Source organism: Platichthys flesus, chromosome 12 (assembly GCF_949316205.1).
Source record: "Platichthys flesus chromosome 12, fPlaFle2.1, whole genome shotgun sequence".
Taxonomy (NCBI): Eukaryota; Metazoa; Chordata; class Actinopteri; order Pleuronectiformes; family Pleuronectidae; genus Platichthys; species Platichthys flesus.
Window position 1 is genome coordinate 9,393,059 of NC_084956.1, and position 19,712 is coordinate 9,412,770.

The 19,712-nt window shown below is 45.5% G+C and overlaps 1 protein-coding gene across 6 annotated transcripts in view; it reads right to left on the reverse strand.

Annotated features, from left to right (window-relative positions):
* Positions 1 to 19,712, reverse strand: part of kcnma1a (potassium large conductance calcium-activated channel, subfamily M, alpha member 1a) — a 132,870-nt gene that overhangs the window by 85,260 nt on the left and 27,898 nt on the right. For all 6 annotated transcript variants that reach the window (XM_062400895.1, XM_062400900.1, XM_062400901.1 and 3 more), the window contains exon 2: positions 11,944 to 12,111. In XM_062400895.1, coding sequence (XP_062256879.1) covers positions 11,944 to 12,111 — 168 coding nt within the window. The remainder of the gene's footprint in view (positions 1 to 11,943; positions 12,112 to 19,712) is intronic.

A 19,712-nucleotide genomic window follows, 5' to 3' on the forward strand; every position in this document is an offset into this window, starting at 1 on the left:
CCACCCAGTAGTTAAGAAGGTGTCACAGCAACAACTTTTGCAGTTTGGCATCCCATGAACCACTGAGAGGAACTTTCTCGTTTAACACTAAAAACAACATTTATATCCAATTTCAGCTCTGACTGGGTCCTCAGTGTGGTTTTGTAGTTTAAGATATAACAGGGGGGATGAACAAAAGGGTAATTTGCAAATGGTTTCTGTTCTTTTGCCTTTTGGCGTCGATATTTTTTTTCAATCCTACTTTTATTACGACTCCAACAGAAGCTGATTAAAATTTTGAGGACGACTTTTCGCGGCGCGGAGCAAAGCGCAGTGCAGCACGCCGGGCCACGGCCTCTGGTGAGCTGTGACGAACATCCTCGCATCCAATAGAAACAAATCATCTAATGGAGGAACAGCTGATAGCCCGAGAGAAAACTAGCCCAGCCTGACCCGTGCCCTCCAGGCGTTCTGATTCTTCTATCCAAACCCGTCCTCATGGGTCCCAACAGGCTCAATTGGTGTATCCACACTCTTGAGATTGTCAGACTTAATTTACATGACACGTAAATAAGTTTTCAAGTAAATTACACAAACAAATAACTTGACAAGTGTATTTTAGTCAGTTCATTATTTCATATGTAAACATTTATGCATAGGACGTCAATAAACATTTTGTGCAGTTTCTCCCCCGAGTCCTTACCCCATTAAGAAAACAAGAGGAAGTCTGCTGGTTTGATTGATTGTCGACTAGCACTAAAACATGTATCAATATTCTATAGCCCACAGATGTTGTTGTCTTGGATATTGAATCCCTGAAGTTCCGCAGCTTGCAGCCTTGAAGTCACTTCCTCTGAGATTGAGGATTTTATAGCTTTGATTTCAGATACAAGCTTTTTACAATCTGCCGCTCCATGCTGAGTCCCAGGACTCACGCCTGCCCTCACACCTCAGCTCGACTGAAACTGCCACATAAAGCTGCTGTTTACACTCACATCTCAATCACCTGCATTCACACACACACACACCTGACTCACAAGGAAATCAAACTGGGTCGGGAGTGGAGCTGCTGCAAAGTGTCCATCAATTCAAACAGGAAGTATGACTGAGCCCAGGCTTTACTGTTGTTCCTCAGACAAGGATTCATATGACTCCATCCTGCTCCCTCTGTGGACTTTATGCCTCTATAATAACATTGAACTGTTTCCCCTCTGCTTCCAGGTGACAGCAGTCATACCTCTGTATAATTTCAACCAAATTATACAAAAATATGGTTGAACTGGTCCTTTAAGCTTATTGAACAAGTGGATATGAAGAATGGAAGCATCCAGGAATTGTGAACTGCCGCAGTCGCCGTGTACAAAGCAGATCCCTGTGAATAGGAGATGTGGTGTTGTCACGGTGATATTCTAGTACCTGTGGGAATAACTGTGAATGCAACGTGCCACTGAGACATGTGCAGCCACAGCAAGGTAATAAAAGGGATCACAATACAGAGGATCTGTCTTTAAGAGGCCTGTAGCCCCTCTGTCAGGGGGAGTTTTATGCTTTCATTACTTCATCTAAGTAGCCCCATGATGGAGCTCGCCCCAGCTTCTGCACGTGATCGTATTTCAAAACACACGTGTGTAAATGGAAGAAAGAGATGATGCCATTTTGAATTGAGATGTATATAAAGCATGATGCACACGAGCACTGGCACCATTTGACTTCATTACCTGCTGCGTTGTGTGTGATAAACATGTTACATTATAGTACATCTGAGCTTGGTTGGAGTGGTTTACCAGTCAAGTTATTTTGTATTCATTAGTATTGATTCAACCTGAAGGATCATATGTCCCCTTCTTCACTTCACGACTGGGCCTGACCCCAACACTAAGTGCAGCCATGTGCGTGTCACAGAAGAAGCACAAGCACAACACAATCACTCATAGGGCCGACACATTACTCCTGCAAGCACATGCTTTTGTGCACACAGTGAAGTACAGCTGTGTCCTTATACACACGCACACACCGGGTACAAATAAGTGATAAAGACTTTAAAAGAGGGGAAGAGAGGAAAAGAGAAGAGAGGAGAGGAAAGAAGTCGCACAGCATCTCGTCCGTCTTTGATGCATTGGGGCTTTGAAGTCAATACTGATGCAATTTAGGGCCGGAGGCAGAGACAGGCGTACAAACTATATAATTAGCACCTTGCCACGGTTCCTAATGTACGAGCGTCTCAGTAACTGAGCCATCGAAGCCAAAAAAGCATGCTTCCACTTCTCTGATTGACTCACAAGAAAGACTTGACTTTATCGGAATGTTTTTCCTGGTAAAAGAAACGCCTTCATGTTGCACCACATCAGGTGTACTGAAAATGAGAGGATGAAAACACGTGCCAATGCATATTTGAGCCTGAAAAACCTGTGTTGATCTGTTCAATTTAAAGATCCATTCTAACATGCATTTCCTCTCCCACTAATGTATTAATATTCCCAGTCAGCCTTCCTTCCTGTGCCTCTTATATCACCTGCGATCGTCCCCTAATGATCTCATGGAAACTGTGAGCCGTGCGAGAGAGGCGACCTGGTGGAGGTGATGTGTGTTTTTTTTTAGGGACACTGTGTGGCTGTCCCGTCCCAGGAAACAGAATCCCAGTGGGGGTAAACGGATCTGAAACCTGGCTTAGCAGATGGTCCCCGCTGTGCTGAGTCCGTTGATAAGCAATTAGAAGCACAAACATGACACGAGTGACAACAGCACGAACCCGAGACCGGACCATGTCTGCGGCCGGGTCGGATACGATCGCAGGAGTCAAAGGACGGTCAGAAAAGAATGAAATATGAAACATATTATTCAGCAGTGCCGATGGAAAGCTGGCAGCCGCTCATTCACCTTGTCCCAGGCCCTGTGCGGCGCAGTCGAGAGGTCTCCCATCGATAGAAAACATCGTGTGACAGTCTCTTTTTGCTGCCTCTTAGGTCACTTTTAGAACCACATCTATCTTCCACCGCTGATGCTGCTGCTGCTGCAATAATAACCTGTCCACCCTGTAAAGCAGAGGTGGGTATGCAGTCAGGCACATCTCCTTTCCCTCCCACACCATCTCTGTGTGTGTGACTCAGACCTGCTGATGTATAGATGGTGAGACAGACTGAGAGGAGGAGGAGGCGGCTCCTGCTTCACAGAGCAAATGACATGCAGCATATAAAAGCCAGGGCGTAGAGAAAATGGTGAAATGTTAATAACGTGACACTGCATCAGTCCCTCCAGGGAAAGTCGCTCAATGCTCACTGCAGGGAGTTTGGGGCATACATTGGGTTACGGAGCGACACCTTTGGAGATGGAAGGGATTGAGTTTCTTCAAACTGAGGTCACGTTATCAGCTTCCAGTATCAGAGAGTCAGTGGACAACCAAACCCACACAACCTACAACTGAGATCACCCAAAAAAGATCCTTCAGCCGTCCGCTGGTCTAACGCTAAGCCAGCAGAGGCACACAATGTAAACAACACGTTTAAGAGAAACCAAGGACTGAGGCTACATCCATACAATCACGTTTTAGTTTTAAATCTGCATTTTCAAACCAAAATGATGCAAAATGGCTGCAAAGACGACAGACTATGCAATGCTTATAATTGATTATCCATGTTGCGTTCTACACTGGTAGGCGATGCTAATGCCAGTTGTTTTCTTCCTGAAAGGGATCATGTGATAAGAGAGCAAACGAATCAGAGAAGGCTACGTAGTGACCATAAAGACCCAATCACCAAGCGGTTGCTAGTGTCTACATCATCATTTCCAGACATCTCTGTTTCTGCCCGTGCACAGTAAAACGCAGCCCTGGAGATGTCAATCTAAATTGGCACCAGCAGCATTGTTCAAAATTCACAGAGCATGTGTCATCGCTGACGTGCATCTTGTAAACGTTCAAGAAACGAAAAGTAGATGCAGAAAGTCACTCGTTCTAAGATAAACTAGATTTTATTTTCAGACACTTAGTTTGCAGAGACTCAGCCACAGTGATGAAAAAGGCCAATCAAGTGTTGTTGCTGTTTCCCTGGGCTTGTCAGCCTGTGACAGAGATGTGCTTCGTGCTGTACAAAACGAGTTCAGGTGAAATAAGGTGTCATAAGAGTTTATCCTCCCTTTTGCTCAACAGTATTGCATCAGTAGGAAAATCAAAAGAAAACACTTCAATCAGCAGTATTGCAACCAATGGATTTTTTTTCAGTGCTAATCTTGGTAATGTCCCCTTGTCCCTAATCCTGGTTTTGGAAAGCTTTAAGAAAAGTGCCTGGCAGTGACGGCGGTGTTGGATCAATGTGATGCTGCAAGTTCTGATCCATTAGGTGTGCGTCATCCCAGAGGCAGTGAGTCACTCCTCCCCCTGCAGGACCCTATACACGGCAGCCACGACAAAGATGAGACGGGGAGGGGGGGGGGGGGGGGGGGGGGGGGGCTGTCTTGGAGGTGACGGGGTGCTCTGGATGACAAACCTGAGAGCGGCTGCACCCTCTGCGACTGCCTGCTAATGCCTCTATCCGTCTGGGGATTGCCCATCGACTGAATCTGTCCGTCTGCGTGTCTGTCTCTACCCTGCAGCGGAATGTGCCCATGATTCTAAACCTAATCTCGTTCCTGACTAGCCTGTCCCTCCTCCGCCTGAGACTTCAGCAGAGCATAAACAATCACATTGTAAAAGGTAAACAGAATATCGTTACCGCAACCACCAGACTCAAGGAAGGCCATACTTTAATTATCTAATAGCGTGGACGACTTGTGTAAAAGCGACAGTAGGTTCACTGTAATTATCTAAGTGATTTTGGATTTCCATAAGATTCCTGCCAGAGCTGTACCCCCCCCCCCCCAAAAAAAAATATCTCTGTGAAACTAATGTAATAACAAGTCTTTTCTTCTGAGCCCAGACCAAAGGAAACCCTGCACTGTCGCCACAGTGTCTCAGAAACCGGCTTGTAACTCATACGTAGTTGAATTTGATCTAATGCAGAAAAGGCCTGCTACTCCGCTAAGTGACACATCGCTCCCGTGTCTGCTCTCCTGACCTTCTCCTCTGCGGAGCAGTATGAGGGAGGCCACCGGCTCAGGGGGCTGTGGAGGGAGAAGGTGAGTCGAGGTCAGTGGCGCTTCAGCAACAGAGGCACAGGTGGCCAATGGACGGTTAATAGATGAGGGGAGAGAAAGGACGAGCCCTGATGAGTCATCCCACAGAACAGATCAGAGTTATGACGGGCCTAAAGGGAAAGATCATTCATAAATGAAATAATTTAGACCTTTAAACACTTTCAGTGTCGTGAAACTCTCCTTAGTGTGCTGCAAATTGTTTTATTAAGCCAATCAATTCAAAGTAACAAGTTCAACAGCTACACATGCATGGTTTGAATTGTCAAATAATAAAGTATAGTGGTGGTGGTGCAGACTTCAAGGACGTCTCTCTGTATCTCAAGTTGTTTCACACACAGCACTCTTCTTCTACTCTTACTTGACAGAATTTGAAATGGAACGCTCTGTGGTTAATATAACACAGAGCGGCTGCAGTTATTTATATGTGCATGATCAGATGTGCAGCACTATGTCTGTTTGCTGGGTGAGAAAGCGGCGTGCGAATTTCTACCCACAGGAACGGTCGCATCACGATGGCAGGGCTCCCTGTTGCTTTTCTTTCCTCCTTTGACACCCTGCCTTCCCTCTCATCCCCCTCTCATCCCCCTCTCATCCCCCTCTCGCCGCACTGCTCCATCCCCGAGTGCACAACTTCTGTTTTTTTTTTTTATGTGGCAGCAGCCCAGAAAATCCGAGCCGGCGGGGCTGACTTCACAGAGCTGACCTGCAGCCACAGGGTGAGAGCGAATTCTGAGTCCCGGCTACATCCAGTGACATTGAGCACTGGATCAAACGGAAACCAATAACATATGTAAATAAATGTTGTATTGTATCATTGTATTAAAGGGTTTCGACTGAATACACAAATGTATTGAAACTACACAGACAAAAATAGCCACAAACCTAACACCAAATAAAAATCCTGATCTATTGAGTTTCAATGTGTTTTCTTCTGGGACCTTGGCGGAGATTTGAACTCTTTCAGTGCCAGTTCTAGTTTTACATATAATTTTCACCAGCGTGTCTAAAAAACAAACAGTGACTGCCAATGTCATTCATGATAAACACCTCTATGGAGCAACACATCTATCATTTCCTCCCCTAAGCAAACACATCTTGGCATCTTAATCATTTACTTTAATTTCACATCCAATTTTTTGGAATGGTATCGGAGGCTTTGGCCGACGCCCACCTCTCCTCTCCTGCTCCAGCCACCTCACTGTCTCCTGCTGCAGTGCTCGTCCCCCGCGGTCCCTCCATTATAAACAGCCATTCATCACTGTTCAGGGGATTTAAGTCAATGCCAATTGGATTGCTATCGACCGAAATGATAAATCACGGCGAATGAAAAATGAATAAGCTGTGCAGTTAGCTAAATACACCGGCCAGGGAGAAAACAGGGGGGAGGCGACGAGAGGAGAGGACAGCAGGTGGGTTTCAGAGGCCACAGAGTTTGATTTACGAGAATAGGAGTGAACTGGCTCAGAAATTGAGTTTCATTACGGAGGAACACACAACCCCCGCACCACCACCACCCCCCGATGCCCGAATGCTGAAAGAGCGGTGAAAATTTGATAAATTTGCCCGTGTCCAATGCTATTAATTTACAGAGAAATTGGGTTATGAAGCGCGTGTGACCATTCCTGGATAGATGGTCTCTGTCTGTATTGATTGTCTATTTCTCACATCAGGCGCTTTCTTGGAAGGACACTTTCGACAGACGCTGTGGGAATTGACACATCGAAACGTATTTGTGTTCATGGGTCAACAGTAGAGCAGGGTGACGATTCAAAATGGTGACTTATTGACTTTCAGCAGAGGCACATGAAACCAATTTCTTCAAAGGAGGATATTACTGTCCCAATGAATGATCAGCAAACTGTTTAACATCTCGTTAAAACAAAGTTATTGTAGTTTTCTCTTTTGCTGCACAATGTGGAATATTATTCACTGTCTGAAAACATTATTTTACAGAACTGTATCATTTCATGGAATAAAAATATAATTAATAATAATTATTGATCATATTTTTAATCAGATTTCCCAGTCCTAGCTCAGGGTGCACTTACAAATATATTTGTCATATACATGTGGGTGGATAAAGATTTCTCATTAAGCCTTTCCAGCAGTAACATCACGTTATGAAAATCCTGATGCTTGCAAACCATGCAAGTTGATGGACATGGTGTCCGTATCCAACTGAAGATATATGAAGAGCCATATGCTGCCTGGTTTAATGCAAAAGAAGGAGACTTGTAGTCAGGGAGAAGAAGCGTGATGCAGGAGCTGCTGCGCACTTGCATCCCATGCTGAGGAGTTTACTGACAGCAGCAAATTAGTTCCACACACTCGACAGGAAAGCGTAATTAGCCAGCCGAGAGAGACGCACACAGACGTGTTCACAGAAGTACGCATCCCCTTGCACACACACTCACAACCCATGGAGAAACATACTGCAGCCACTCAGGCAAACATGCATCAGACACACACACACATACGTTCATGGGTAAACTCGTGGACGCAAACAGACTCTGGCAGTACCCGACGGCTGCTGCACAAAACACAGATATGCATATGCAAGCCTAAAGGAGCGTCGGCACAAAAAAGTGTACTTATACTTAGAGGTACACACACACGCCGCATTAACATAAACAACATCAAGTCTGAAAAGTAGAACACAACAGAAGACAGCTTTTCTCTGTGCATGAAGAAAAGCAGTCACACTTATTTTCTCCACAACAGGAAGTTTGAGGACACATGGAAACACAATGGAGCACGCCCACGGTGTCCTTACACACTATGCACGATCTCACCTCGGGAGAGTCATAGAGTCGCGAGCAAGCTGTGAGGAAGCGCTCTCGCACATGAGGTAGAACTGGGAGAAAATGGGTTCAGAGATGGGTGATCACAGGTGAGCGGGGGGGGGGGGTGCACAGTCTTTGTTTTGCTTTTCAAATAGAAAAAAAAGGCTGCATTGGTTACGGTTGCGCTGTGCTGTCACTTATCTGTAGAGCAAGGCAAATGTGTTGCATTGGAAAGATAGGGGGCGATATGCAGAGTGCCACGCAGTGTGTGGGTGGATGGGAGTAGGCAGAGGGACGACCATAGGGTTTAGGGAGCGGGCCATGCCAACAGATGGACCTCGGTTGCTACCCAAGATCCCATTAAGAAAGATGGCAGGGTTGACCTATTTCTGGACCCACCATGCCGTGCAAATCCACAGAGATAGGGCGTATATCTTCATTCAGTGGATCATAATCCTCACTGTTCTTGTTGGCCTTTATGGGATAATATAAGTCGTCACTATAGAAATAATGCGGGAATCAATTAGGGGGAGATGCTGCGGTCATAAAGCAACCGAGAATCCGGCCGACTCATGTTTCCAGCTGGCCAGCTCGTCATTTCCTCGGACATTGTGCCCTTGAGTGCTTAATGAGGTCTTTCTACAAAGCAACTGGGGTGACACGGTTGTCAAGAGACTGATGAGCCGTCCACTGGCAGAGCAGAGGTGCTCTTCCTTTCACCTACAGTATGTTCCACGTGCAGCGCCCTTTGTACGGACAGCTGTCTCAAAGGCCTCAAGAGAGACACTTCCTCCTTGAGCCGCAGCTGGCACTTTGTCGCTCAGCTACTTCCTGCTATCTGAACAGCCCCCACTGAGATCTCAAAACCATTTGGAACTGGTCAGATTTCTCCTTCTTCTTCTCTAATGCGAACCAAGCAGTGGATGGTGTTAGCTTTTGTTCCGAGTTCTTTGCCCCCTCGTGTTTCTCCCTTTGACCCCCGAGCTTAGTGTCAACTCAAAACCACACTGGACGCATGTGGGGTCATGTGTGTATGAGGCAGTAAATATTTGATGAGGTGATATTGAAGAGGTGATGGGCAAAACAAAAAGCTACACAGAGGAACAGCGCAGGCTCCAGCTAGCGGCAGTCCTTTCCCCTGGTGTGTTATAAGGCATATGAGGTGACACAGAGCCTAATCGAAATGGGATATATGACTGTGTGTGTGTGTTTGTGTATGTGTGTGTGTGTGGATAAGCTTGTGTGCAGGTTACAGAGGCCATGATCGCACAGAGTCGGTGGGGGTGATTTGACATAAGACCAATCTGAGTAAACTATTTATCATCGCCTTTGTTTTGCCCAATCGAATGAGGCACATTAATGATACACACATACATTCACGTGGGCACCTGCTGCTCTGTGTTTACCGTTACTGGTCTGAGCAACGCCATGGCCCATTCAAGTTCCCTGCCCTAAAGGCAACCTATGGCACACCAGCAGGACTGTGTTAAAACTGTTTCTAGAGATGCTTCTCATGCACCAGGTCTGCTCCTAAGGGTTATGCAGAGTGGGTAGATGTGTGTTCATTTAATTCCTCTCTCATCGCAGAGAGTCATTTTGGCAAGGTCACATGGTCCAGGCCCCAATACCAAAGCAGACCTTGTTTTCACACCAGTAATTGTTGCTCAGCGTGGGGAACCAATATGGGGGACTTCCGGGCCAAGATGCAGCCAGGCGAGGATCTGGATTTGTTTGGTGATTCAATCAGCCCGGCGGTGTACTTGATCTCTCACTGGCAGAGCACCCGTCATCAACGCAGACCAATGAGTGGAGGATAGAGGGGCAAGAGGTTATCTGTCTCAATCTGCTCTGTCTGCAGCTCTGTTACCTGGAGAGAATGGACGCTGCATCAAGCTTTAATCTCACCTTCATGTGAGTGTGTGTGCTTTCTCTGCTTAGACACCCCCCCCCCCTAATGTCAGCTGATGAGCGCCACTACACAGCAGTTGCTATGGTTACGAGCCAGCTTCAGTGTACACCGATACTCATCCTCATTGCAATTTTTATCTGCAGTCAAGCACTGATGGGATAGTCCCTCACACACACACACACACCCTCACACTCTCACACACACACACACACACACACACACACACAATTAGATAAACAAGCTATGTTGTATGTACCTCATATGTGGAGAAACGACATCATATATGTGCCCATAAATGTACACATGTCAACCCACGTGAAGATTCACATATACACGCATGAAGCCCTAATCAGTACATAATGTGCTGCATATCATTAGACTGTGTTAACAGCCGGCAGGCAAACAGCCTGCAGGGCAGAGTTATCAGCCCCACCACAAGTAGCACAAATCACAGTAGGTGATTCACTCGGATATCTCTATGCCTAGAAACCCCCGTTTCAAAAGCTACTGCCCTTATTTGTCACCGACTCTCATCCCCACTCTCTTTCAATATGCTGGTCTGTCTCTCTCTCTCACACACACACACACTCACACACACACACACACACGTACACGGGGCAGCTTGAGAGCGCTCAGTCAGAGCAGGAGATGAAAGCGAGAGGGAGCCGCGTCCATGCCAGCCGAGCTGTGTGAGGGGGGGAAGTGATGAAAGAGAGGCTCATTTAGTAAAATGACAGCTCCCTTCCGAAATCCTCGCCTTCTTCTCCATGAAAGGCCCGAATCCGCTTCCCAACTCCCAGCTATTCTCAGTAGGCATGAAGAAGTAGGCTGGTCACATTCCAGCAAACATTAACTATGACAGTGTTTTAGTTCAGATCCATCTCCCGCCTGATTCCCACCACTGCTGCTGCTTCCCAGTATATATCTGTGCATAGTGTGAAACACAGAGGTACTGGTCGTGATACTAACTCTGATGCAAGCTGGAGAACAAAGAAGAGAGATGACACAGAATGTTTCCCGTCACAGATGCACTTCCACAAGCCACAAATAAACAGGTCGTACACTTTCTCCCCGAAAGTTATTTTAAAAGTAAAAAAATTTAAAAAATAAATAATGCAAAGACCCTCAGCATCTCATCACACTGAGAAAATGCCTAACCTATTACATACACAGAGAAGCTGCCGTCAGGGTTGTTTCCCATAACGTACATATTCTCCATGCACCATGGAAAACTTGAGTGGACTCCAGTTCTATTATCAAACACTGAAGTCCTCTCATAATCCGTTGCAGCTAAAAGAACAAGGCTAGCAGCTACAGGCAGCCGGCTGCTCATAGCTAACTGGCGGCTGCTCAGCGGGGCTAAGTGGCAGACATCTTGCTAAGCTGAGAGGAGGAGCACACGAGAAATGCTGCTGATGGAGACACAGTTTTCCATTTTAATAATGTATCTCACTGGAGCAGCGCACTTGCATGAAGCAGCACTCGCAGGGAGGAGGACAGAATTGACTGGGACTATTTTTAAATCTAAAAAAAAAAACGGGAGAGAGCATCATATGAGTTTGGGGGAAAAAAAGAAGTGGTTAAAGTGCAGGAGAGATTGTGGAGGCGGAGTGAGGGATGGAGCTAAAGAAAGGGGGGCCAGGAGAGGAGAGGGACTGAAATTCATACCGAGGGGGCGAAAAAGCTACAGTGACAGCCTCTCACCTTCTACACAAACACCACATATGCCATCTCTCGCAATAAATCCCTCGCCTCACATACACACAATGTGCGAACACACACACATACACACGGTGGTTGGTTCAGCTGGCAGCGGTTCAGCGGAGTGAGTTACAGCGTGCTGCACAAAGGCCATCGCAGCAGAGAGAAGGCTGAACAGTGCCCAGCCAAATATCCATCTGAGGTCCAGCTAGGACTGATACATGCACTGCAGCTTCTGTGGGGATCAAATGAAATGATGGGACCTGTATAAAACAGGAAGGTAAATGTGAGCATGGGCGGTGGATTCATCTGAAAGCCACTCTAGGTGCGGGACCCGGTTGACCGCTGCAGTTAGCTGGTATTGTGGGTTTGGGAAAATGATTTGTAGCAAGAAAGTGCACAAGTCGTGTTATTGGTTATCCTGTGTTTCTGAGGAAAACCTACCAGGACTCTGCCAGTGAGCGTCTGAGCCGAGATCATGACGCCGGCCCAGTCTTTGACCGAGGTCATCCATCCCACCTCGCTCATCGGTACTTCCTCCTTCTCATCAGGGCCCTTGATCCCCTTGTCTGCTGACTGATGACTGGCGGGGTTGATCACCTTCTGAGCCTCCTGGAAGAAGAAATAAGAAGCGGCGTTAGGAAATGGAGCATGTGGAATGAAAAAAATGAAAATATAAAAACAGACAGCTTTAGGGAGAATTAAAAAGGCACAAGCATGAAGTGGCATTTAAGAGTGAGGAGAGAAAGACGCTGGCTACGGGGCAGAAATAAATTGATCATATGCGCCCCGCAGAGGCGTTTGTACTCATGAGCTCATGCATGTCCACATTCATGATGAGCTACAACCTCTGAGGGGGAAAATGGACCATGATGGCACCCATCTGCTATATGTTGAACGTGTGTTAGGTAACGACAGAGTGTATGCACAGCCTCTCTTGCCGTTTGGCCCGTATGGCTCTCTCAGTGAATTGTTCCTACTCGTGTCCGACTGAGCGGGCAGGGTTGCATGGCAGTTCGTTGACATGCTTTGCTTGGCACAGTCCCTGCATGCAGCTGTTCCTCTCCAGCTGTTCCCCCACTCCTGATTTGACACAAGCAGCCACTCGGCTTTCCCATCCTCACGGAGGAAAAAGCCAACGAGTAGATTTCCCCCGCAGCTTCAGAGGCCACAAAATCCTGCGATAACACGTAGTAAAACGTTTGCTTATGTCACCCTCAGCCTCATAAAACCATGGCGCTAGGCCCAGCAACTGCTGTCCACGGAGAATCCCTGGAATTGCAATAACTTTGAGCCCCTGTGTGGTGATGGCCGATTGCTCCTTTCCAAGGAGGAAGGCTAATTTTACTGCAGTGCACGAACGCAACAGTTGGAAACAGTTTTTACGATGTCCCTCCTTCACAAGCAGTCATCAAAACCGATTATGTGCCAAGTCAACAAAGTTAGATTTCTTTCCCAGGAATATCCCATTGCTTCACTTGATTGGAAATGCAAAAAATTACGCAAATAAATAGCAGTGGGTTTGTTTTTGTTTTTTCACCTGACACATTTCTTTCCAGGAACCGTGCGGGGTAATAAAAATGTGTAACTAAACCAAGGGACCACTGAGTGACCCATATGGGACCACAAAAAAACAAAACTGCAGTGTTATAGAGCAGTGCTATTACAGATGAGCCCAAGAGAGCGCTCCGTCCATTTCAAGAGGATTGTCTGGTCAAATTGGATTACATTTCATAATGATATGGCATGGACACAGCTGCCATTTTCCTAATTTGATTCCAACCCCATAACAATGCCAATAAACTGGCCCTAAAAAAGCCTGACTTAGTCATAAGATCATTATCTGCGGCTGCCGTTGGGCCTCGGTGCTGCCGTGGATAATTCACTTACTTCTGCTTTATATACTCATTAAATAGCTCAGTGTTTCAGGGGACTGGCAAACTTTTAAAAGGCATCTGTCATGACCGTGATTTGGAGCATTCGTTTTTTTGTCTTTGAAATGTCACAGAGAACTCTGCGGCTGATTATAGATGGCAGCTATGAATAATGGAAGCAGACTGACCTCCCCAAAGACTTTTGAGATTACAACATAGTGCAAGTATGGGAGAAGAAACCATTAGCCCCAGTAGAGAAAAAGTAAGATTATCAATTGACAACAAAATGAATTGACGAGAAACACTTTATCGAATCTATGTCTATTTCATCAGCTGACTGTTTTTAGATTTTGTATTATATAATTTGCTGTCTGATTTGTTCTATTTAAAATGACTGATCATTGATTTTTATATTATTTTTAATTCACCATTATTTAAAAATAATGACATTAACCTTGTTTTATATTCATGTTTTCATTTGTCCTATGTGTGAAGTTCTTTGCAACAACTCCTCTGAAAGGTGCTTTATAAATAAAGTTATTCTAATTGTTATTATTATTCTTTATTTTAAGACCCTAAACATCCATTACCCTCTTTCACTTAGTACTAAGTTAAAATTCGCTCGAACAAATGTGAGACAACCTATGTTTACCTGCCATGTGCTGCAAATACTTTCAAAGTGTGTATGCATGCAGGTCAACGTCCACCGGGATGTCTAAGGTTTCACTCTGGTCGGCCGCGTGCCTGCTCCATAGCACTCAAGGCATGTTGTGGTGGCGTAACATGTGCTAGTCTGTGCCCGACAGTCACTTCTTACCCAGAATTCCCAGAATGCACCACAGTATACTCAGATAAGCAGAGTGGAACTGCTGTGTGTCACGCGAGTCACGTCTCAGAGAAGCTAACAACATGACTTTCTAGCTCTTGGTGCTACTGTTTCCAGCTGATTTGTTTTCAAGCGTGCCGTGAATGCTTTTAGATGTTACGCCAATTTAGTGGGGAAGGGTTGCCAGCTGACTGACAGCTGCATCAAGGACTCACCAAGAAGAAAGCATGGTACAGCTTAGTTTGAGAGGATTTCAAGATACAAGTCATTCTAATTTGTTTTTACATGATGTGTATTCAGTCGCAGTACAGCGTGTGCCTGTGTGTGTGTGTGTGTGTGTGTGTGTTCAGTGTGTGTGTGTGTGTGTTCAGTGTGTACGAGCATGTGGGCGGTGAGGCAGACCACATGAATAATGGATGCAGTCACAAACTGATGGTCAAGCAGATCAGAAGAGACAGTGTAAACAAGGAATTGCTTCTAGTTCATTTGAGTGGCCGGCGGTAGGCCTGAGTGAAAGAGAGGGGGGAGAGAGAGAGAGAGAGAGAGAGAGAGAGAGAAAGAGAGAGAGAGAGAGAGAGAGAGAGGAGCACTGAAGCAGTCAGCCATGGGAGAATCCATCTGCCGGCTATATATACACACCTGTGATGTCAAACCGATAGAGAGAGACAGAGAGGGGGAGAGAGGGAGAGGGGGAGACAGGCAAAGGGAGAGGGGAGAGGGGCAGCAGCAGGAGTCAGTAAACATATTTTTAACCAAAGTCAGAAGGGAACAAAATTATATGAAGGGAATATCCTTTTGAATATAGGGGTTTACAATACAACTGCATTAATCCTGCATTTGGTTATGAGCAATTTTTTAAGAGCAATTTTAAAACAGAGGAAGATTTCAATTTCATCTTACTAAATAAAAATAATAAATAAAAATAGCTTCACGGGAAGTGTTGTTTCGAGGTAATTTCACCATTATATTAATATAAAAAGTGTAAGACGCAACATTTCCAATTAAAAATGTCCATCGTTCATTTTCCTTCTTCGAGAAGCTTTCTATAACGAGACACATGAACACTGTTAATATTAGTATTGTACCAATTAACGGAGTACACAGGGGACGCATGGTATTAATGAGAAAGAGAGGGACGGATATAACTCTGTACAGGGGGGAGGACAGAAACAGGACAGACTGAAGTGCAGCGGACAGGGACAGAGAGACGGAGGCTGTGGGAGCTGAGCGAGGACGACGAGGCAAAGCGAGAGTCAGATGGAGTGAAGACGATAGAATGACAGAACAATAGAGCGAGACGGGCAGGGATAATGACAGAGGGACAGAAATTACAGGACATCACGGGAGACAGGACACCGAGCAAACGCAGGACGCAGAGAGAGGTGGAGGACAGTGACAGAGAGACAAAGATACCGCGGGACAGGGAGATAAACAAGTGGCCGGGAAGACAGTACAGCGAGGCAGATTAGGAGGAAGAGAAACGGCAAGCGAGAGACCAGACAGAGAAAGACAGAGAGACAGAGAGACAGAGAGAGAGAGAGAGAGAGAGAGAGAGAGAGAGAGACAGAGAGAGAGAGAGAGACGGGGGGAAAGACAAGCGAGCGAGACAGAAATATGCCCATGTGACTCCACTGATCTAACAGGACTTGGCTTTAGCGCAGCTGTTGCTCCGGCTTTCGTCCTCATCGCTGAGGAAAACTCTATTCCGGTGTGAGAGGCTATTTATAGCCGAACCCGGGGAGACGCTAAACTAGCGAATCTCACAACACGCTCCGTTCGCCATGTTTGCTATTTTAACGCCGGTGCAGTTACCCAGTGTCCCTGGGTTACAGACCCTCACTGGGTCACATCGAAAGAACAGGGAGCCTCTTCACATACGCAAACACACAAGGCTGAGTGTGACAACACCACGCGGAGAAAAGGCGGTTATTTCTGTGCACAGGTCAAGCCGACTGAACCGTATAGAATGAAGGCGGCTGAAATGTACAGTGTTGTGTTTCCCCCACGGAGGAATCCTCCCGGTCAGTGACGCTCTGTATGTATCACATGTCCCCACATATGTTACTGGAAAACATCGGGGACAGCGTTTGAAAAATAAATAAGATGATGGATGATCCAGAGGTTAGGGGCTTACCTCCACTGCCATGTGTTTGACTTAGGGATTACACCGGTACAGCCTGGAATTCAATCTGCTCAGGACGCCACATTTTCTGTCCCCACACAAATGTAATTTACAGACTGTCGCTGCACATGTGGTACAGGAGATAGGGTCGCCCTATTTGCTTAAAAAAAAAGAAAAAAAAAGGTATATAGGTGAAAAGGTATTGAGCAAGAGCAGTGGTATGTAAAAGAGTAACTATGGAACATTTTTATGTCCTCAGGTTTCTGCAGGTTTGAGTTTATGAAGAGAAAAATCCTTTGGAGAAAACTCATAGTAAGATCAGTCAAGCCACAAGTCCAACCATCCCAAGACTGACAAAGTACATCATCCCAGTGGGATCACTGGTCTCACCGAGGATATCGAAACGATCAGTGTCACCGAAAACTTTGTCCATTTCCAGAATCACATTAGCCCGGTGCTGCCCCTCTGTGCCGGGGCCTATTCTGAGCGCTGCTGGCAGGAGCAGGATTAGACAATTTGTGGACACTGGACTAAATAGATGACATCCACAATGTCGGCAAACAGGAAGACAAGCCAAACGGTTTTACATCTCTCTCCATCTCCGCTGGACAGCACGCCCCGATGTGCACGCCACTGCAGGAACTCATTTCTCAAAAACAGCTGCGCTCCATGTCCGGCTATTTGTCCAAAGCTGAATGTATAGTCCTGTTGATTCATAATGCCATAGTGCAGCTCTTCCATTAATACAACATTTAAAGCCGCCAGGATTAAAATAGAGGACTTGAATCGTGGGAGATTGAAAGGTCAGCCCTTGTCATCTAGGAACGTCTTCTCATCTTAATGTCAGTGGATAATAGACAGGCCGTAGCTCGATTGAGGGCACGCTGAAGATGTGAAGGGTAAATAATTAATCAGCCCAAATTAACATATCTGGTGTAAAAAAGGGCAAAGCTATGGATCAGAGAGAACGAGCATTAGATGGAATGTACTCCGCCTGTCTCTTTTCCCTCTCGGTGCAGTGGTTCGGCCGCTGGGAGCTTCAGAGCGAGCGAACCCAATAAGACCGACCGCTGGTTTCACTCAGTTTACAATGTGGCCAAAGCAATAAACGCCATCGCAGCCATTTCAGACCTCAGAAATCAATATCATCATTTTCTTTGCACTCTCCTTCTTTACTCTGAGAGATTGATGACCTCATCACTGGAAGTTGCAGCCAACAATCACGGGACCGCGAACCCCGGATAATTCACCCCCGATCGAGTAGAGCAGCTGTCACTCACACTCTGATGGACTATTTGTTTCTCCTGTATTTGACTGCAGATAACTCCCCCCTGTATTCAACCAGGATATCGGACATTAGGACAAATTCACGGCCTCAGACTCACGGACCATGAAAATAAATAATCGCCACCATGATGACTTTAATGCAGATGTGAGAGTGAGTTTAACAGATGAGTGTGTATAGGGGCTAAACTTCCATTAGCGCACGCAAATCCAATTCTTCACATGTGCACATGCTAATGTCGATCATTTCGTTCTTGACAGGTTTAATTATTTCTTTACACAATGTAGAGTTGGCTTGTTACTATGGTGACACTCACCGACTCACAGCCTCTCAATGCAAACACTTCAAAAGAGTCCATTAAATAAACCAGACAAATGGCTTGTATGACATTAGAAGAATTTAATAGCAGCGGTTATCACACAATGGACGGACACACATTCAATAAAAAAAAATCTATTACCTCTGCCGTTTAAATTGATAATATAATGTGATAATCATAATGGTTCTACCTTTTGGATTGTGCGTTTAATTCAGCCCGAGTCTGTTTCCTAATCCCATAATGCATTAGTATTTTACTTTGGTTTGCTTTTTCTAAAAATTGTATTTCTAACTTTGTGCTTCCTGGCTCTTAATCCATTCTTGTGTTGCCTTCATTTGATCTGTGATCGATGAAGCACTTTGGCTCAGCTTCTGTTCCTTTTGAATTTGATACAGAAATAAATCTTGCTGACTTCACTGTTACAGTAAATAAATGAGCATGATGTGTCCTGATCCAGACTATTAGCTGCAACATTTCCCCACCGGCGAGTTACATACCATTCTATCCTATCAGAAAGTAGGTGAAATGAAAAAAAATGTATAAAAAGGCAACATGCTTGAATGACATCAGCCTTTATCGTGCCATAACCATCAGTGGCATAAATCACCTGGGGCCAATCCACCATTTTGTACGAGCAGCCCAGTGTAGATGTGAATGAGTGTTGCTGCATGAATGTGCAAGTGGAGCATTCAAGACAAGCAGCCTTTACGGTCACAGGAGGTCCTACAGCATTTAGACATCACCCACAAAAAAGAAAAAGAACAAAGAAACACATCCGGTTTGTGTTCCACTGTCATTGCATTAAATTATATTATGCAATGATGTCCCTGGGATGTTCTTGTTGCTTAGAACCACCAACCTCCATCAAAAGGGTCGAAACCACAAGGTTACCCTCTATTTTCTATTATTGGTGGAGAAGTCTTCCCTTCACTCAAGGGTATATCAATTCTGTGTGTGTGTGTGTGTGTGTGTGTGTGTGTGTGTGTGTGTGTGTGTGTTGTTTGTATTTACAGTATATGTGAGCGTTAAGGCCAATGATTGATCTGCAGTTCATCTAGGGTTCGCTTTGTGTCAGCATCGTTTACCAAACCAATGAATCAGGCGGTAACGGCGTGCCTCTGAACCCGCCGCCCGTCTGGACCTTCTCACCATGGACCCCGTGGCAGAACACGTGTGTGAGCTCCATCAGCAGCAGGACGCTCTCAGCTGCACACAACACTACAGAGCCAAATACCCAGTTACTTCTGAGATACATAATGGCTTTTAACCCCATTTCCGCATGGGGTGCAGCTTTATTTCAGGATATTCACTGAGGTATTCTTGGAATATTTTATTTTCAGTTCAATTAATCATTTAGTAGGAAAACGGCTCCAGATGCACTTACTGACCCACCTATATACAAAGTAAACCCATTTAAAAGAAGAAATGTTGCGTCAATACAGGTCAAGAAAGGGTTGCCTAATAAGCCATTTAGCAATGGGGAGATTGGAATCACATTTCATAATCACATCCCTTTGGGAGTTTCTTAAATCTGGAGAGGTAATCCTTTCAGTTTTTTTCTGAATGTTCCTGAAGTCATGCAAGAATGTGCTAAGCTTTGTCCACGACCAATGAGGCCTCCTCTCAACCACTTAACCATCGCATCACATATTTGATACGACAGGTTCATATTTATGTAATCTCTGTGGTGTAGTATAAATTGGTACGTGGAGAAAGTTGTAATGGACCAATCTGCCTCGAGCATTAATAGTGGCAGACAGATTTATGCAACCCTGGCTTTAAAGTTC